This window comes from Mycteria americana, chromosome 2 (assembly GCF_035582795.1).
Source record: "Mycteria americana isolate JAX WOST 10 ecotype Jacksonville Zoo and Gardens chromosome 2, USCA_MyAme_1.0, whole genome shotgun sequence".
Lineage (NCBI taxonomy): Eukaryota > Metazoa > Chordata > Aves > Ciconiiformes > Ciconiidae > Mycteria > Mycteria americana.
Genome location: NC_134366.1, coordinates 83170812 through 83192510, shown reverse-complemented (window position 1 = coordinate 83192510; position 21699 = coordinate 83170812). Strand labels below are relative to the sequence as shown.

General features: G+C 38.9%; 1 protein-coding gene across 2 annotated transcripts; it reads right to left on the bottom strand.

Annotated features, from left to right (window-relative positions):
- Window positions 1-1122: 1122 nt before the first annotated feature.
- Window positions 1123-20533, bottom strand: VPS4B (vacuolar protein sorting 4 homolog B). 2 transcript variants are annotated; one of them, XM_075493957.1, is made up of 11 exons: window positions 20363-20533; window positions 17563-17674; window positions 16023-16173; window positions 14691-14758; window positions 11587-11706; window positions 11204-11360; window positions 9589-9737; window positions 9329-9410; window positions 8359-8578; window positions 5227-5364; window positions 1123-3365 (listed from the first exon to the last, which is right to left on the bottom strand). In XM_075493957.1, exons 1-11 carry the CDS (start codon window positions 20387-20389, stop codon window positions 3264-3266), a joined length of 1326 nt encoding a protein of 441 aa, XP_075350072.1. In that variant the 5' UTR covers window positions 20390-20533; the 3' UTR covers window positions 1123-3263. The 2 variants fall into 2 exon arrangements, with proteins under 2 accessions (XP_075350072.1, XP_075350074.1); XM_075493959.1 differs by lacking the exons at window positions 1123-3365; window positions 5227-5364 and adding an exon at window positions 6833-6979.
- Window positions 20534-21699: the final 1166 nt, after the last annotated feature.

Sequence of the window (21699 nt, the reverse complement as noted above, 5' to 3'; positions counted from 1 at the left end):
CAATAGTTTACGTAAGTTACAGGAATGGCTTTAAGTCAACCATGATTACTAGGATGAATCTGGTTAAGACCAAAAACATGTAGGGAAGCCAATCATGAAACAAGCTTGTCATTCTGAAGGAAGGAAAGAGTAAACAGCAAAATAAAGATGTTCCTGCATATTTCACCAAATTCAGAACTATTAGAATGCTTCCTGTCAAGATAATCCTCAGAAATAACAGGAAAAAATATCAGAGTATATTATTAGGAAGACTAAATAAACACAAAAAGTAGATCAAAATGTCTGAGCAGAGAACATTCAGCAGCTTTTTTACTTCAGTTGACAAAACGGGCAAACTATGATCAGACACTCCTGACAGACAGGAGCACGAACAAAAGCCGATTCAAGAGTATCTGCCTCAGCTATGTCTTCTGCTCCAGTAATTAAAACAAAAGCATATTTGAAAACCAGTAGATAATTTGAACAACAAAACCAATCAAAAAAAAACCTTACAAGGAGGTTTGTACATTTTCATTCTGCTAGAGAATGACAAAACAAAGCCAACAGGTAAATCAGGGAAGAAACCAGACTCTGGAATTTGAGGTCAGTCAGGCAACATGGGAAAAAAAAAATAACAAGTTAGTTTACTGAGCTTTTCTAACCCTATGAGTATGTGAATTGAGATGTATACCACAAGTGACAGGAAATTCAAAGTTTAATGTCAATGTGAAGAAACCATCTGTGAAGAACACAACAAGCTCATATACAATTGATTTAATTGAAAAACTATTTTACCCACAGGAAGGAAAATGACATTTTTTCATGTTGCAGTCAGTAAGCAGTAACACCAGAAGTTAGGAAAAAAATTTGTAAGCTAACTAGCCAAAGATGAGTCATACACCAGACCTTACAAAAAATGTACAACTAATTTATGCAGTATTTACAGAGGGTTTGATTATGTAAAGCAAATATAACCTTTCATAAGTGCTTTAATTTACAGTATTGTCAATTAACACCGAAAACTAAAAAGTGATTTTTGCAGCCCTCCCCCCCATTTGGCCATCATCTATTCTGGGATAACTTAGCTAGGAGGCTCTGTGATATATATTTATCCCCATTTTACAAACACAGCAAAACAGAAAGTTGTCCTTGTAGCTGCAATTCTAAGCAGCAATGTTTATTTGGAATATATTTCTAAAAACAACTTTAAACATCAAACATTAATGCTTCTGTTACAGATGTCATCCCACAACTGAGCAAGCAGCAAGATGTAAATTTAAAACATACAGTATACTTTTCTTCTATATTAAAAATAAGGGATTACACAGTTATGGAAACCCATAGGACAAATCAGCCTACCACAAAAAAAAAAGTTCCTGAGAATTTTAAGATTGCAGTAAGGAGACTCATTTTAAAACAGGTCAAGAGACAAGTACTTCAGATAGTAGCTTCAAACCTCTGAGTGACAGCCCTGCCAGTATGTGGCTCATTTCTAAAGAGTTCACAAGAGGCAACTAAGAAAAAGCAATCCTGTTGCAACTAGGATTAAGTTTACTAACCATAGTTGCCTGCGCCTACACTGGAACTCCTGTCCCCCCTCCCCCCACCCCCACAAAGGTCCACAAAAAGATTTGCAATCCACTGACTCGCATTTACATGTTCCAGCATAAGACAAAGGTAAAGCTGTGTGTAGCTAAACGATTTTGGAAAGAATGTTTCATCATGTTAGTAAACAAAAACTCAGCACCTTGCAGATCAAAGAATTTTTAACTAAGCATTTCCTTTAGCTTTCGTATAGAAACCAAAGTCTAAAATAAAATAAAAAAATCAAGGTAAATTCTTGAACATAACATTGACGAAAGACTCAAAGAACATAGCTGATGTTGTACTATAACATTTTACTTCATTTAAGTACAGCAAATTTCACCCATCCTATGATTTATAAAGTACACAAAATATGTACATAAAGAAAACCAAACCCCAAAAGATGATCATATGTGTATATGTACATATAACATACACACACACAATGTGCAAATTTCTTTTAATGCAAGTTAAACAAAGCATATGCAGGATAGAGTTGTACAATGATAATGGAACATACAGTATTGTAGGTATCCTAATGATGTTTCTTATCTACAGCCAGTGCAAACTTACAAGGCACAAACTCAATGCTGACACTGTAGTGTTGTAAGTTACATTCAGGCACATCTCAATCTGTAGTTCTTCGGACAAAGATCAATGGAAGTGCTACTTCTGTACTAAAGTGCCAGCCTTCTCTCAAAGTTTAAGCACTAAATTGATGTAACCTATATGCAATAGTTATCAGTAGGGTTCCAAGCTAATTTATCACTGGAAAGCCTGTGGCTAAAACATGTTATAGTCTCTTCGCATGTGAAAGTATGCTATTTCCCGAAATACCTCCCATACATTCTCCAAAGACTACCTATACCTTGCCAGCCTTGACACGTGGAATCTTACAGGATATTACTAATGCTTTTTTCTAACTTTAGTCAAACTCCTGCAGAAAGTAAATCCAAATCTAAAAAAACCCCAAGAATGGCCAGCAAAAAACCTTCCGAGATACTTGCATTTAACAAACTTTTGCTGAATTGCATAGTGACACGTGCGTATCAGCTAGTAGAGTTAAAAACAAAAGCTTGCTGTTTAAGGCAAAATTTTAACACAGCACAGCAGAAAAAGCCAAATACCAGTTCCATCAGTATTTAAACAAAGTACTGGCCCATGTAGTCTTATCCTCACAGTGTTTTCTTTCTTACTTTAATAGCAAACCCACACTTGCAGTATGCTTGATTAGCAAATTTTGTTGCATTTTTCTAAATGAAATGAGAGCAATTAATATGTAGGCTGATTGCCTAATACTGAAAACATCTGACAAAAATGTTCTCTTCCACCCCTCAAAAAAGGGTTTTTTGAGCCTACTGGGAGTTTAAAACTCACTTGTACCCAGGTCTAATATAATACCTAAAATTGAACTAACCATTTAAAGTTTTCTAGTATTTAATAGGCTTTGCCACATCACTTTGCTGTCTCACCCTAAAATTATATTTTCATATTCTTTTTCAATAGAAGACATTTAATAGACATCCGAGGAAAACAATACAATACAAAAGCTTACAGGTCTTTGCAAAGGTATCTTCTATTCCTTCTGCAAAGTAAGAAAGGAGTGATTTTATTGGCATTTATTTGAAGTGCCATCAATAAAGACACAGGAAGATTTAAGAAAGCAAAAAAAGTTATAATGATCCACATATATCTTTGGTTTAGCCTTCCTGACCAAAGTCTTCTGTAAACTTCTTTAACTTCTCCAGGTCCTGTTCATTAACTGTTGGTTTTGTGCTAGCTAGTGACCTGAGCATATCAGCCTGTCAGGAAAAAAAAAAAAAAAAAAACAAGCGTTTTCAGAAACAAGTATAGTACCACTGCTAACAATCCTGTTGCCAAGACAAACATGCAGTAAAAGCCCATTTGAACAAGATCACCATAAAAGCTCCTATTTACACAAAACTTTTAAGTAAGCCTAAACATTTCTGCACAGAGGCAGCATTTTTACCCTGTAAAGACAGACAACTGTCAGTGAGTTTTCTAATAATGAAACCACAACCTCAGGTTTAGGTTTAAGACACTCATCCATTCAAGTTTTATTAATCTCTTTTTACCAAAAAGAACTGAACTTCCTTTTTTTTTGTCAGTTACTATTTTCAACCCATTTTTACCCATAGCAGTTTAAAGTGGAAAATAATCAGATGTTCCCATGTACTCTTCATAGTCCAACAATATAGAATAGTAGTTTGTGATTCATCTCTAGCAAAGTTTTACTGTCCATGACTGGTAATTTCTGTCTCTTCAATTCAGTCAATTTCCTAGATAAGTATTTAGATACTAGAAAATGGAGTTCAGAAAAATCACAGGTCTATGAAACAGCAGCTAAAACACCCTATGAATAAGAAGGGGCAAGAAAACTAATCAAGCCCTAGCCAAAGGCAACTGAAAAAAGTAGATGCCTAACATCTCATATTACTGTAACTTTTGGTTCTATCCATAATTTTAACATCATGATTTTCTAGACTTGAGATTTGTCTCATCAGACTAGAGATATCTCGCTTAGAATGACTTAAAGCCTGAATGCTTTTAAGGACAAGAACTGATTTTCGACACCGAAACAACCACCTATGCAACTATATTGCATCAGAGCCCAGGTACCACTAGAAACACACACGGCATTGTTATGTTTAATTCCGGGAAAGACTGATTAAAAAAATCCGCTTAGACCATGCAGGCAGAAGTTTTAGGGCAGGCCTACACCTGCATACATCCTTTTGTGCTTCCTCAGTATGCAAATATGCCCAGAAAATTCTTTTCTGAAATATAGTGACAGTTATATTTACAAAGCAGTGCCTACTGTTTTAGAGGTTTGTGATTCCCATGAAATACACCGATTTCTTTCATTCATTACAGGATTGTTTGCACATAAGAACTGACAGCAGCACAGATTTGATATCAAGCCCTTCCCTGAAACATTGTAGTTAAATTCAGAATCTTCTTTTTTTGCTCTTGGAGAAAAATACAGAATGAGCGTCCAGCACTTTTTTTTTTTAAACAGCAAACTAAAATTTCAATTTCTCTTAAAATGACATATTTTATTCCCTAGACCAAAGCAAGTATTTTAACATGCACAAAGAAAACAGCCGAAAGAGCTGCATCACCTGTGATTAAATTTAACCAAAACTACCATTACATCCACCATCTTATTTACATTCTCTTGTTTATGCTTGCATTTATTGCATGGGCAATATTTACCTGCAGCACATCACTTCCCAATTTACACTGAATAGAATTTTCCATTTCCCAGTATCAATATTAATGCTGCAGGGTGATGGGAAGGAAGCATATCATGGGGCAGGGATTCTGAAGCTTTTAAATGGATAAAAGACCAGTAAAAAGAACAGTGGAAGAGCCAGATGCTGTCTATGGATGAAAGGACAGCAGCTGCATGCCAGCAGACAAGAACAATAAGAAATGCTTGTCAGGGATAGAGAGCTGGCGGCTTCATGAGCATGTTGTAATGTAGCCTATATGTTGGGAATTCAAATGTTATCTGGTATGTCCAGCATTTCTGAAAACAAACAACTCATCCAATTGCCTTGCATAACCATTTCAAAAAGAGTCTTTAAAGTCTTTTCAGAGTTCTGCAAAGCAAGAAAGATGCTACAAAAGAATACCTACCATGCAAACTTGAGGCTCCAGTAATTTATCACCTGGAACGTCCATCCATGTCATTTCTATGGCTGTAGGATCACCTGGAGAGCAAGGAGTGAACAAGTCTACCACCATATTTGGATTAGACACTGATGGTCCTTTTATCTAAAAATAAGAAAACACTCAGGTTATAGGAGTTATAATTTTAAAGACAAAAACCAGAAGCTGAACAGCTTCTTTAGAGCAAAAAACTTCCTTGATTTTATAGAGGTGTCCCACCCATTGGGAAGACATGTCCTGTGAAAGAGAAGTTGTATAAAGGTACTCGCATCATTCACTTTGAAAACATGCAGCTGTGGCCAGATACTTATATTCACATTGAGTCAAATCCCAGGAGCCGCTTCCTCCTAAGGTTGAGGATTTCTGTGGAAAACTAACATGCCAGGAAATCTAGTTGGAGAAGATGACCCTTCCTAGCCCCTCATCAGTTGGGGAGTCCATTCATCACTGGTTAACAGCTTTCCAAAAACTTCTCAATAATTATCCCTGAGTGCGCCTCAAGTCAGGAAGCCAGAGATGGCTTTTTAATCTTTGACATACTGCACTACAAAGTTCTGAGCACCTTTCCTGACACCACCTCAGCACCTCTCTGTAGAAAATAGGGCCATCTAGTGGGAGAACAGAGAACACCCTCTTTTTCTAGACACATGGACAGGCTCAGAAAAGCTCCACCAGGTGTCTGTTCCCCTTTCTGCAACGCATTACCTGGGACCCACAGTTTTATTTTGCTTCATCGTTACCTGAAGTGTCACACATCCACAGGAACATCCATCAATCATATGCAAAGATTGAAAGACAACACACTAACTGGCTATTTTTAAGAGGAGAGAACTGGATTTGCTATTCCAAACTGTATTTAAAGCATGATGCTGAAGAACACAGATTGTAATATTCAAAACACACTCTGACAAACTTGTATTATCACATAGAGCAAGGAATGGTTTACAATGAATTAGTACTAACTGCGGAAGGCACTGTTTAACTGGGGGAAGTTGTCTGTTATAATGCAAATTAATAAAGCTAAGATTTTGCTTATAAAAATAGGAGATCACATCCAATTAAAGTACTAACACAAGTAGAATCAACTTGGCTTATGTCAGAGCCCTCAAAGTACTGCAGTTGTGGGTTTTTTTCTTTCTTTTTTGGGGGCAAAAGGAGATAAGAGGTAAGAATCCTTTTTGGGTTGCTCCGCAAACTGTGACAACTGAGGTTATTCATTGCTCCACAGTAGTCTGAGATATGCCTCAGATTCTTCCAAATTTGAACAAAAGGCTTAAAGGTAGCAGCCCTTTAGCCAGAAATGTCATTGTCACTTAAAGTCAACAATGGATAAATACTTCAGGCATCACTGCTTAAGGAAAGGAAGCATCTAGAAAATCCTCAATATATCAAAACAGCTGCTTATTTTTAAACAAATACAGTTTACATCAGTGTTACTGCTGAGTTGCCCCAGAAGCAGCTTATCAAATCAGTGTTTCAAAATACTCATTTTGGTTTTAAACTAGGGAAAAGCTCTTCAAAAATCCTTTAAAATGTGGGGGTTTTTTTCCCCTCATGAAAACAACAGGCTGCAGGTTTATTTTAATAACTACAAAGTTGACAAAGGTTTCCTTAATGCAGACTCTGGAAACTTATGTAGTCCTCTCATATTCTGGACCATACTGGATTTAAATGTTCCTTTCTCTTCGAATCTTAAGCTGAATGTGTTCCTTGGAAGAAACTACATGGAAAAAAAGAGCCTATCTTCAATTCAAAATAACTGTAGCTGTTCAGTTTAGGGCCCTTAACCCTTTTATGTCAGGCTGAGTTACTGGTAAAAAAATTTGTAATTTTAACAGAGATGACCAAGAACTGCTGCCAACACAAATTACATGGTACATATCTCTTGACAGCTTACGATCTGAAATTTTTCCTACCTTACCCAACCCCACACCTACTCTTAAGGAGCAAAAAAATGAAAGCTTCCCTTTACAGCATCAAAAACCCTCTCCAGAATACCTTAACCCACCTTCACCTAAGATACATGAATTTCTGTAAAAATCAAAGTTTGCAGTAAAAACATAAACAAAAAATACTTGTAGTCTGGGTCTACTCAAAAAATACTACACAGAAAAAATATAATTTTATTTAACTGATACACGTTGTATGTATTTGGAACTCTGCTTATAACCATTGATAATGTTATCACACTTCTTTTTTTTCATTGAAAAGCTTAATAGTTTATAGAGAACAACTAATTGGATTGAACAAGACCCATATGTGCAAGTTCTTGGGGGGAAAAAAGCATTCCCAGATTTAATGGATTTAGATTGGTGCTAAAGAACTCTAGTTGGTTCTTTGTCAGATAAAGTTTCTGAGATCCAAACATTTAGAAGAAATGTTTAAGTCAGTACATAGTATGTAGAGGAAACTGCAAGATAAGCCAAACAATATAGTTTCAATAGTCCCTTTAGAATGCACCTAAATAAGCGTAAACTAGTTTTCACATTATAGCAGCATCCATAGGATGCTCCATGCTGCCCAAACAATGAAACACAGACCTTGCTCAGTTGTCTTGCATCTTTACTACTGTCACAAGTAATATTGATTCAATAATTTTACCAGAACTTTACAAGAACCTTAATTTTTCAGTTGGAAAAATATGCCAAGTAAGGAGAATGTGCATAATTATAATCCATCTATTCCCATGTGGATGGGGGATACGTTTATTTCAACATGCTAGAAAACCATGAAGAAGCATGTAACTTGATCCAGAAAAAGAGCACCTCTGTAACATTCCCATTTAAGTCAAACTTCAAACTGAATGCTTTTAGCACTACCTAGAGACATGAAGAGTCATCAGAGCTTGGATTACACAGCATAAATACCCAGAAACTAGCTCCACCAGACTTATGGGAGGACTGAGGGGGAATGGGGGAAGGAAAAAAAAAAAAAAAAAAAAAAAGAGGAAAAATACCTAAGTTCTCCCCTGGTCAATAAAAAGGACATTCATAAGCATGCAGTATTACCCAAAACCAAATTCAGTTTACTCACAAGGCATTCAAATTAAGATAGTTCTCAGAGATGAAGTAACTAAAAAAATTTTTGATTCCTACTTACTTTTTTAAAGTGAGTAGCTGATTGCACTTTTCTAACAGGCTGCATCAGTGCATCACGTACAACGATGCTTATATCCGCACCAGAATAGCCATCAGTTCTCTTCCCAAGCTCTCGATAATCTGATTCTGTTAGGACATTTGGAGTTGACCCAAGGTGAAGTTTAAACATTGCAGCCCTGGCATGGTCTTCAGGTAAAGGAATATAAATACGCTTCTCAAACCTGGTTTAAAAAAGAAAAATCAAAACGTTCCACAGATGCTAGCTCATGCAGGTGCACATTGGAGAGAAGCTTATGCAAATATAGCTTGTCCCTAATAATATTAGAAAGAAGCAGTTTCAATATTATAAACCTTTAAAAAAAAAAATCTAAGGCAAATATGCAACAACCTGAGAACAACATAATCATACTTGTCACATAGCTGTATTTGTCCTCTGCTGCTCTGCAGCTCAAAGAAAGATCCAGCTAATCAGATACAGGTATGGAAGCCCTTTACAAAAAAGCAGTTAAAACATGCACTGAAAGATCACAAATCATGCCTGACCAGTAGAAAAACATGGTGTTCCCGTGTAACGTAAGGCTACACTTCCATGAAATAACTCAAGCGATTCAACAGTTTGTTAACAGCTGAAAAGGAAAGCTCTACCCACTGTTGCCCTTCTGAGGTGCATATTTTGTCCCCCAAGCCCATCAGAAAACCAACCAACAAGGAAACAGAATAGTTTTCTGCTTGCTCAAGCACAATCAGCTAACCAAGAGATCAAGTAAACTACAGGGCCAATATCAGAGTGAACAACCTACCTCTTTAAAGGGGCAAGGAGCTATTAGTTTGGCTCAGTCCGTCTCACAGAATTGAGTTGTAGAACATTAGCCATGTCTGCAAACATGAGCTGGATTACTACCTCAAGTAGTCTCAGACTGAACCCTCACAACAGTTGCGAATTTCATACCATGAAAAAAATGCCATCATACCGTCTCCTGATAGCAGAATCCAAAACCCAGGGTATGTTTGTCGCTCCTAGGACCAAGATTCCTTCATTGTCAACACCAACTCCTATATCAGGGCAGAAATCATTTCACCATTTAGATGATAAAAACAGAGACTGTTTTAAAACATGTCATCAAAATTTAACAGGGTGGAACTGCAGATCTTTTTAGTGTTCTCATGCAAGCTATGCTTAAAATACGCATCTTAATTCCTTTGACTGATTCAAAAAACCAAGTAAACTTACCTTGCATCTGGACTAGAAATTCTGTTTTTATCCGTCTAGCAGCCTCACTTTCATTTTCGCTTCTTGACCCGCAGAGGGAATCTATCTCATCAATGAAGATAATAGAAGGTTTGTTTTCTCTGGCAAGCTGGAACAAGTTTTTCACTAGTCTTAAAAAAGGAAACAGCTTCAGTTATCTTAAGGATTACCCCAGTAAAAATACCTAACTTAAGATTATGATACAGTCACTTCCTTTAGAAAAAGCTAAAAAAAGCATTAACATAAAGCTACTCAAAGATACAACATTTTGCCAGCTCCAAGACTCAGCATTATACTGAGTGAGATAGCCCAGCATAAAAGGAGGTGAAACATTTTAGAGTACTCCAGGCATAGTTTTGCAAGGAAAAGCCCTTCTTCGGTTTACATTTCTACAAGACAGCCTGGACTATACAAAACCACCACTCTAGAGAGATTCAAAAGAACATGGTTTTCTCTTATTTAACATCTGTAACCTAATCAGATTAATGCTAGAGATTTTGTAAGAAATAACAAGTACATTTACTTTATACAACTTTACTAAATACTTTTTATATGACAAGAAAAGTTGGTTTGCCAAAAAAAACCTGGCCATATCTTATGAACACATTTTACTAAGTTAAAAAGGAAAATAAATAGCAACATGCTGGGAAATTCTTCACATTACCAGCACTAAATCCCAGGCAATAGTCTCAAATGAAGTCAAACAGAAAAAATGCCAAGCTGGACTCCAGTTCTGTATTCCTTTTGCAAGAGAAGAAAAGCAGCTTAAGGTTTCCAGCTTTTGGGGAAAAAAAGTCAGTTCAAACACTTTATCTAATGGCCTTTCTTCCTCATCCTATCAACTTTAAATAGCATTGCTCAGTCGTCCCATACTTCAAACTATTAAAGTACGGTTTTGACAAGTATTATCATCATATGAAAGTCCTTTCTGTACAACAAACCCAGACCTTTTTCTTAATTCAGGAAATCTTCATTGCAAGCCTAGACGGACAAATCCCTGCACTTCTAGACTGCAGCCAACATGTCACTTCAGGCTTCCTGGTCTTCTTCACATATCACATAGTAACAAACAAAGAGTTAGTATGGGGAACCATGAAATTTTCTTTCATGGCTGCTCCTCTCCTTCAACCTATTTTTGCAAGTCTCTTATGTCTTCTGGATTTTGTTTGAAATCAGGATAAAGAAAAACCACCTCTGCATGGACAAAGAAATGCCACGTGTTAATGGCACAGCTGCTGGGACAGATGACTGGGGAGATGCCAAGAGGCAGAGTACCCCAACACTTCAGGCTGATGTAGTGCGCAACCACAGCTGAGTTCAGAAGGCGATGAGCTCCATGGTGCTCCCAAAACCTTTCTGAGCTAGTTTTAAAAACTATCTTAAGCACTGAAGAGAGGTCCAGCTGCAGCAGCACAAAACGCATCACATGATGGTATCTTTACATGGCACTGCAGCATGAAGCATAGAAACACCTGAAGTTTGTTTTTAAAAAGACGGACCCTTCCCTCAAATTCAATTTCTTTAAAGCAATTTATCCAGCTCTGTATTAATTTCTTCTTGCCAATGTTTTCCTCGACCTCTGGCAACTCCAACTTACTTTTCACTTTCACCTAACCACTTTGAGACAAGGTCAGAGGAAGATACTGAGAAGAAGGTAGAGTTGTTAGCTTCTGTTGCCACAGCTTTTGCTAAATAAGACTTTCCTGTTCCTGGTGGTCCAAACAGGAGAATCCCTCTCCAGGGTGTTCTCTTTCCTGCAAAACAGAAACCAAAAGTCTTCAAAATACTGTAGAAAGACTGAACCTATTTTTCTGATGAAGCCCCTCTAATTTACTCAGAGGTTTTCTACATCTACCCATGAAACTTCTGTCAGATGGATCACAATCTCTTTTTTAAGGGCTCAGCTTGAGTCTCTGATGCATAACACTCTTCTTAGTCCCCAGTGCCTGGCCAATAGCAAATAAATGCTGTAATTCTGACCTGTAAACAGGTGTGGAAATTTAATGGGCAAGATCACTGCTTCTTTAAGTGCTTCTTTGGCACCTTCAAGGCCAGCAACATCACTCCATTTGACATTTGGTCGCTCCATAACAATTGCTCCTATAAGAAAAGATTGTATAAATTAGCGATGCACGTATCTTTTCACAACTCAAATAAATTCCATTTTGGGGAAAAAAAAAAAAAGAAAAAAAAAGAAATCCATGCCCATGTCCATACTGAATAAAACCAAGGCATTTCTAAGTAGAGATAAACACTGAATACTGTTAGTCAAATGGATGTTTTTTCTACAGAAATCTGTTACATTGTTTTGCCACAATAAACCATAGATAACCAATATACTTGAGAGTTAGTAGAAGTCCTGCAATGGTCAAAGCTCATCCAAAACTGACCAGCAAATGTGCGTTTAATAGTCACAGATGAGTACCTTCTCTAGCAGGTACCCAGGCACCATGTCCTCACTAAACCACCATTGTACTTCCTCAAAAATTTGATTGTAGCTGCACTAGCCCAGGATTCGTAAGATTCTCCAGCAGATGAAGTAACTTGTTGAGTATCTCCAGGTGTGCAGCAAACAATTGGACCATCTAACAGTAGAGAGCTTTGAGAGCTAGGGCTGAAAGCATCAGAAAGGTTATATGGAGCCTGCTTAGCTCCAGAAGAAATATCTTCTTAGTCTAGCCATGTCCTCTCAAAGTTTATCACCAAGTCTCATCTTGCTCAGTCAAAAAGTTCAGCTTGATTTTAGCCTTCTCTTCAGACTTCAGATTGGTTAGTCTGACATGCTAAAAATGATTTTGTGTTGACTATTTTTAGATGGGACAATCTGGATCTGAGCTAGTGATTGAATATTAGATCTTGTAATCCTAGCCCAGGCAAATCCAAAGGGTAAGAGAAATTTTCTCAGATGAACAAATGCCAACCAACCCAATGCTTGTCTAAGTACTCAAACACACAGTTTCAGTTGCCCTATTTGTCTACAAGGGGCCTTCTATAATTTCACAATTAGCTTTCACCAGCTATTTTCTTGACACTTTCACCAGCTATTTTCTTGACACTTTCACCAGCTATTTTCTTGACACTTTCACCTTATGCCTTCAGAGCTCTGAAGTAATTTAGGGCTTTTTTTCTTCTACAGGATTGAAAGTTTACTGTTACTCACTGGCTAATGAATAAAGCAAGTAACACTTGCTTACTTTTTAAGTATCTCCTTTGAGATTTTTTTTCTTTTGCTGCATTCCTTTTCCATCAGATTGAAATGAACAATTTCTGTTAATAATTGCAATTCCTAACAATTTGGAATTTAGGGTCCAAAAGCAACATCATATTGTTAAAGATGTTAAAAATGTTATAGAGAAAGTCAATTGCAAACTGCCTTAGCTTGCAATCTATATACTGGAATTAATTCAACCACCCACTTCCAATGCATTAAATTCTTTTGATAGGTTGATTACATCTCAAGTTTTTCTTAAACAGAACTATGCGCTCCATCACTAAAATAATTAACAGAACAGGTAACAGTTCAGATAGGAACAGGAGACTATTTCAAAGTTGAAATATCAGAATTATCTGCACCAGACATACCATGGTAACTGAAATTACTGCACTGTAAGAGATCACCTGTACCAGGACACAAATGGAACTGGAATTGTAGGCTTCCTAATTTTGTAGCTGTAAATTAATAGCTGGAAGATTAAGCAATAGAGTGCAAAAGACCTTTAAAATTCTAAACAAGAGTATATGACAATAGACCCACAACTACTATCCAGGCTGAATGTTACTGGTCACTTCTCCCACAATAAGCCAAGTTGCTATTATAATTAAAATTTTGATAAATACCCATAGATTTGGGAAAGTTCCATAAGGCAAAGTCAGCTAAGAGTAACAAGGCAGCAAAATTAAATACACGAAATTTCTGTGGCTGTTGTGGGAAGCAAAATGAAGATGAGTAATTTGAAGGCTGCCCAGACCTTGTATTATCTGAATAACAGACTCCTATGTTAAGTTTAAAGGTACCAAGGATCTCACACCTCAGACTTTCAAGCAATCAAATGTATAAGAACATTGTCATTTTCTAGAAAGTGTCAAAGAAATGGTGGGTGCAAGAAACTATTTCTTGAAGTAAGAACTGAAGGTCAGATTCATGTGGGAAGAAATGAAGTCTTTATAGTGAGAGACAGGATAAGAGGTCAATGCTCATAATTTTTCTGTCATTTTAAAATATAGGAAACTGTTCCATAGAACTGTGCATAGGATTAAATAAATGTGTAGAGAAGTAGAAAAAGCATGGCACAGTTTCCAAATATGATACAATAGCTCCTGAAATTACACAGTCAGAAATCTGGTAAATGCATTTGATCTTTGTTACACTGAAAAATACAGGGAGAACAATGAAGTTTCTTCAGATCCATAAGCACCTTCTGGCAGGGAAGCTCTGAACAATTCTTCACCATTAAAGGGTAATAAATATCAAACAAAGCCTCTTTTTTGCTGGGTACAAAACTACCAGTAGCTGCTATACGTTGCATCACTGACTGTACTCTGCATTTGAGTTCAAAACCCCAAACTATTACATTACTCAACTGGGAGAGCATCATCACTGCATATGAGAAAATGCTGCCCATTACTATAAACAAGCAAGAATCCATGTTCTCAACTCCTAAACTTGCGCACGAGCTTTTTTGTGAAAATGGTCCTGCTTACACTAAGCGTTTGTATGATGTCTGTTACCTTAGCCTCTACGCAACACTCTAATGCACTTAAGAGCAAAAAATACTGATTCAGTTTAGCCAGTAGCTACCCGAGATCTTGCAACTTCTCCTTTTGGAAAATGCTATCCTGATAAAGTGTACAATTTTAACATGAAGCACAGGGTACAGGAGATAAATTTCAACATAGTCACTGTATAATTTCATGGCACATAAACCCATACTTCCACAAAGACTATGCTTTTGTATGTGAAGAGTACATACTAGTTGAGCCACTTACAGACAGTAAGTTAATCCATAACATTTAGGTGGGAAAAATATAGGAATTTGCTTGACTGAAGCCACCCCTATTTAAAGAAAAGGATACTTCAAAATTACCTTGAAGTTGATTCTGTAGCTTCTTTTTTTCAGGATCCTCTGACTCCCCTTCTCCATCACTGTCATTCCTGATTTGGAAACAAGAAAAAAATGTTGAAATACAATAGAAGAGACTGCTGTCTTAGGATAAAAATCAGAATGCAAAAAGCAGAAAAACTACCAGTCTGAGGAATGAAAGAAACCTTGAGATGCTTTCAGATCTCTACAAGTTTACGACATTGTACTCCTGCTTTTCTACACCACATTCTTTATAATTCACTCTCCTCACCATTTCAACTTCCTCTTATGGTCTGAGCCCTCTTAACACACTTCTACATGTTTTGGGGCAGCCTCTAGGAAACAAAAGCCCTTGTATCAAGCAACATGGAAGCACTAAAATGGTTTATTTGTAGACATTGGCACTTATCCCCTGTCTGGAATTGCAACAGGACCCGGTCAATTCCATCTAGTACTATGAAACTCTACACCCTTGTCTTGTCAGAGCAAAGGAAACTGGAAGTTAAAGAAAGAAAAAAAAGAGACTAGATAGAGAACAACCAGAGTGGAAGTCATGAAAATACATGTAGCCCCTGTGATATTACCGACTCCTTCTATTATAAACCAGCAGAACACAGTACAGCTCAAAAAGTAAAACAGATGAGACGAGTAGACAATGAAGGAGACTGAAAATCAGGTGGTTTCAAGAGACAACTGAGCAACTCCAGCTGTTCAGGACTGCTAAAAAGACCTTCTGGTGGGATTGCCATCATCCTGAACCATTCCTCTCTCCTATCCCAATAAAAGCAGTAGCAAATGCAAAAGAGGCTCTGCTTGTTCAGCTCTCTGATACACAAAATAAAAAAGAAATCTAATAAAAGGAAAGCAGCGGAGAGACTAGGCAGCAGCAAGGCATTAGAGTGATTCAGTCCAGCTTACAGAACTTCAGCCTACATAGAGCTTTGCACCTCTTAGCAAGTGTGAGACAGATCAAACCCAGGCCACAGTAATCATCAGTCTGAATTTATTTTCTAGTTAGTAAGTATTTACATGGAGAAAAATTTTAAGGGTCATCAGGCTCATTGCCATTAAATCTGATAAGCATGTGTTAGTCTGAAACAGCTTTCATTCTTCAGTGAATTTCCTATGCAACTGTTTGCACATTTTAGTAAACAAGCACAGAAATGCCCATGATGCTAATTCATGTTATTTTTCTTTTATTAGCCCACTGTATTTCACCATTAGCAGTCATCTGCAGCATTTCAAAAACACTAGTTAAAATGATCTTTGAAGAGCTGAATTTTAGAATAAACTGAGTTCAGGAAGTATTTTGCTTTACCTTCTCCAAAAACATACCCTTTTCCATCAGTAGGACCAGACTCTTTAACTGGTTTTGGTGCAGTTTTTTCTCTCTTTTTCAGATATTCTTTCAGCTTTTCTGCTCTGTCCAAGTATTCTGTACATTTCATTCTAATGCTCTGTTTTGCTTTATCACCCTGTGCTTCATCTAAGAGTTTGAAGAGAAACAATGCTTTGTTAACAGCAAAACACATGTGCATCAATCAGAAAAGAAGACTAAATCTCTGTCTTCTTTATATCTTATCAATATACCTCTCTCAGGGCTCACCACATAACCAAACACCTCAACTATTTATTTTTCCACTATACCATGGAAAGAAGTGACAGAAAAGATGTCATCACCTACCAGAAATCAAATATACACCTGAACATTGCTTTGGCTTAAAATTTGACTGTAAAGGGTTAAGGACAATGGCACTGGAAGCTTTTCTGTCAGTCTTTCAAGCTGCTATACGTTGTCTTAATAACTCCATTTCTAAAATAGCTCATCAAGAAGCTGCTTGTGCTGAGCAATTTTTATTTAGAAACATACTCTATTTTTCCATAGCCTCCTAATTTTAAAAGATGTTCACATCATAAAGAAAAAAATTACATAAAACATCTGAGTTTGGTGTGGTTCAACAGCCACACTGTTCTCTTAGTCACTATTACAGTATTTCAAACCAGCAATCAAAATTTAACGTTAGGTTTACGTGTTAAGTTTCCAAAAGTACATCAGTATTGTTAAAAGCACAGAAAGTGATATTCTGATGAAGTCCATAAGATATAAATGCATAGGAAGTGATAAACACAAATTATCCTAAGTGATTATAAAGAAAATAGTGGTTTTTTTCAAATCATGGAGATCTGTAAGTGCACTTATGTCAGGCGAGCAACCCTAGCCCACTTGGATTAGGGCTGTACCTACATTAAGAAAGCACACTCCTTGCATACAAACACTGGACATGATGCAAAAGGTACACAGAAGTGTGAAAAGAAAAGCATAACATAATAATTATGAGCATATGGAAACTGAAGAAAATTACAACATACAAAACCATCTCATACATTTTGTTGGCCAGGATGAACAGCAAGACTATGACATTAAGGAGCAAAAACTGCCAGCAGAGAGGTTGGAGAAAGGCAAGTGGCATGAGTTAAGGAGTAAAAAACACTCCATAGATACAACAAAGACTTCTTGTGTTAACGCGTGCTTTTCAGCACAACAGAAATACAGCGATCCCTGTACTCATTGCCACAGCCTGAAACATTGCTACAGAAGTCCAGAGGAGAGACAGCAAACCCCTGCCTCCCTGTCTTAAAAAAAGACCTAAAAGAAAACACAAGTAAAAAGTAATCTGATTTCTTACAAGCGCGGAGCAAGCACAAAACACCGTAAAGGCAAAAGCTGCAAAATATATGACCTCTGTCAAACTACAATTAGCAAGTATTGACTGATGATGAAAGTAAAGATTTAAATACTGATGTCAACACAAGAGATTACTCTGGGCAATTTGACCACTAAACTCTATTTAATCATCCAATACATTACACTTACATTTAACAACATGGAGAAAATACTGCACAGCGTGTTGGTACAAGAGGAAGGCTTCCTCATAGTTTCCTGCTTTATCTTCTTGCGCTGCTTTGCTAGCAAGGTCTATTGCTTTCTGTAACAGAAGCAAATAATTAAGTGCTGTGTGAGAGCATTTTGCATGATCAAAGAGACATTTTAAGCTGTTGCTCTGACTGTTTTTTGATGGCCAGTTTTTCTGCTCTTCAAGATTTACCCCAAAAAGTTGAAGGTAATTGATTGCAAGTCTCAGGTGGTGCTTTGTACATGACACAATATTTCTATCCTTTTATGAACAGTGATTAACAAACTGCTGAAATTTACTAGCACACAAAAAAGTGTAAGTGAGAAGAACAAGTTTCTGTGTACTAAGTTGGAACTACTACTGGTTTGTATATGCAATTTTCCTTACCAATCTCTTGCATTTATTATGGAAATATTTGGAAATCCATTCTACGTTTTTTCATCGCAGAGCCAAACACTTTGAACTATGAGTTATGACATCAGTAAACCCTGTAAACAGCAGAGTCAATACAGGAAGTATGTGATTACAATGCACGGAAACTAGCACTATCACTTTTCCAATCCTGTGCTGGGAGACAGCTTCAAAGACCAAGTATTTGTTTGGCTTCTCTAGAAGGATTTAGGCTCTTGATATCCAAGTGAGAAATTCTAGTTACCACTCCAGTAGGTGGGGAGAAAAAAACCACTAGGCAGAAAACATACCCAAATCATAAGCATCAAGAAACATTCTAGGAGAAGTTATGGATAGATTTTTAATTTGTTTGCTGAGCTAGTTTCAAATAAAACCGACTGTGATCTAAGCCATCGTATTGCATACACTGGCCTGTAGATTTGTTGGTATCACCGTTACTCCTTTGCTCTGAAATGCTTATTACCTTTTACTACACTTTGCTCCTTGGAATGCCTATACCACTTCAGAACAATTAAAACTGTCAATTTGAACAACTAGTTCATAATTTTAAAAAAGGCAGTTGGTTAGCCAGAGTTAACCAACACTAACAATCTTCTATAGCCCGGCACGTATTTTTCCACATTCAGTCAATTTTTTTTCCTAAACATTGTTAGTATGCTCAGGATGATTATGGTAATGTCAGGGAGCAAGGTACAGAGCTTCAACTGCAGCAAGGAGTTTTCATTAGACATTCCAGTACAGATACTCATGCCACTACCCGGACACCCTGATGTGTTTCAGGCAAAACAAAGCTAGTAAACAGTAGCCATGAGAGAAGAAACAGCAAAATCTCTAATTCTGCTGCTTTGTGTTGCTGTCTTGGAAGCAAAGATCATCTCATCAGATCTACCTGAAATCAAAGAGTAATTTAAAAACAATGATCCAATAAAGCAGACCCTACAGCTCTGTTGTGGCAAGTGTTGGAACACTGTAAGCATCTGTTTCTTTGGAACAGAACTTAGCCTTTCCTTTTTGGAGAAGACAGGAGCCAATAAGCATTTCACTATGTACTGATGGACAGTCTGAGGGGAGGCTTACTGCTCACCTTGTGCTGGCTCTATTAGGCCCCTCTACACACCATTCAAATCCAGCAAAAGAGCAAAAACTAACCCCCAAAAGAAGTTACTTTCTTCTTAAAGTCCTTAAGTCCCTTTAGTGACTTAGATTACTACAGAGCAGTCCAATGATTCCTGGATCCAGTACAACAAAGACAGTGATACACATGACACTAAATCCAAAGAATAAATGGCAAAGACCACCTGCTAAAACAGGACTGTGAGAAAACAGGGCATGTTGCAGCCCTGCTCCTCTGAAATAGAAAAAAAAAGTCTACATCATGTATTGACTGGTTTTGGTATACTTTTTTTTTTGTAAATACCCAGAAGACTATTACTTGGGTATTAGATTCTCAGCTCTAGTACTTCATTACATCAGCAGGCATCTTAGCCTGTTGCTCTGATGAAGAACACTGCTATCAAACAGGAAATAATTTGTTAGAAAGTTGCACGAACTAGGGCATAGATGACCAGCTCTAACTATCCACAAGGCACAAACTGTATTTATCAGGCTATGGTTTGATAGTCTGACGAACATCACCCTCAGAAAGAACATTGGCTTAAACAGGTTTCATTCTCCTTCTTGTTCTAGACCCTGTGATATCTCCCCCAGCTTTGCCAGTATAAGCATTACATGGCCATAATGAGTTTACAGATATGATCATGGTTCAAAACAGCCAAAGAGAAAATGACTATTTTTAACACAGGTAACTTCTGGATCTGTTTTGCCAACGAGTCGCAGAACCCATTATACTGTCCCAGATGAGGGTTAACGCAAACAGAAAAACAGAACAGGCAAGGACTTCTTACAGTCAGTAGTCTTACAAGAAACCTAAGCCAAACTATGTGTCCAGACCTTAAGAGGCAACAGTGCTTCCCAGGTGGACACCAAGCCCCGCTGCTCCAGCGTCCCGCAGGCCCGGTGCGACCGCCTGCCCGGCAGGTCCCCGTCCCCTCCCCGGGGACTCGCCGCCAGCAGAGGCCAGGCCTGACGAGGTCATTAACCTGTGGCCCCTATTACTTCCGAGTCCCCAGCCGCGTCCGCTCGCCACCCCCTTGCGCCTCCCGACAGAGGCAGCCTGCGGCTCTCCCGCTGGTGTCCCCGGCCCCGCGAGGAGGAGGCGCTTGCGCTCCCTGTCCCCCCACCCCGCCCGCAGGCCCGGCCCAGAACACCCCGCGGGCGGCGGGGACACCCCCAACCCCAGCCCCTCCTGCCCGCGGCCCGCCGCCGCCTGCCGGCTCCGCCCCGCTTTACCTGCAGGTTGCTGCTGGTGCCCGCCATAGCGGAGCGGTGGAGGGGGGGAAGGAGGCTGGCGAAGAGAGCGCGGGCCTGCGGCTGCCGCTGGCGGGGCTCAGCTCCCCTCCCCCGGCCGCCGCCCACAGACCCGGAACCGCGGCCTCCGCACGCCGACCGACCCCCTTCCGCTTCCGGGCACCGCCCCGCGCGTCTCGCCTGACGTCAGTGCCATGCGCCTCGCCCCGGCCCCGCCCCGCCTCTCCCCGCTCCGCCGGGGAGCCCCGCCCCGCCGCAGAGAGTGCTTTGCGCATGCGTCCCTTTAACAGCGGCAAGTAAAACGCATGCGTCAAAGTCAAATAAACCGCCGGGGTTCTGGCTTGGATTTTGCCTTGCGTCTCTGAAAGGGTGGCGGGTCGTTGCTAGGGCTTGGGGTCCGGTTCATTTTTCCCCCTCTCACACTAAGTGTAAGGAATTTGGCCTCTCCCAAGGTTCGGTTGCCTGCAGTGGCTCTGTCTTCCGCGTAATGTGGTACGCGTGCTGCTGAATACTTTTATGTGCAGAAGCAGCTCTTAATGCGTTCGGGCAGCGTCATGAGCAGGCAAGTGTTACTCACCTGTGGCTTGGTAATAGCACTCGGGCAACGTGCGATGCCCACAGAGTGTGAAGGAGGAAGTGACTCAGAAGACATAGCAAATTATAAACCAGTCTTGTGAAGTTAACTGGCCATAATATGGATCCATAATATGGATTTATGAACGTCTGCTACATTACTGCCATATCCTTCCCCATGCTACTGTAATTCCTTTAGGGCAAAAAAAGGAATATCTGGGAAACTTTCACTAGATTAATAAACCCCATTCTTCCAACTACCTCCAAGTAACCACAATGCAAGTTTGACTTAAAAATTTCAGTGTCACTTCCTGATTTTGTTTTGTAATAAAATACTTCACTGAACCTTTTCGATGCTGTCAGTCGGCTGCCTCTTCTGGGCGGAGGGTAAAAGACACATCCGCAGTCACCCCGATACCTGGGCAGGTTGGGGTAATCTCTTCCTCAGGTCATCCGATTGGCAGTTTATTTCGGTAAGCGTCCTCAAATACCCGCACGCTGGAGGATGCTTTGGTTGATTTTTAGGCACGGTCAGTAAAAGGCACGGTCAGCTGTTCTCCTTGGCTCGATTGCAAATGTGAAAAGACACGAGGTACCAAAGATTAAGTCATGTAATCAGGCTTTGGGAAATGAGATGGTAAAGAGACGGTGGAGAAAGTGCAGTTTATTGAGTCTGTCACAAAAGACAACTGAAATTGGGCAAGTGACGGGACAGCTGGTGATTTCTAAAGGAACCTTGTAGCTGT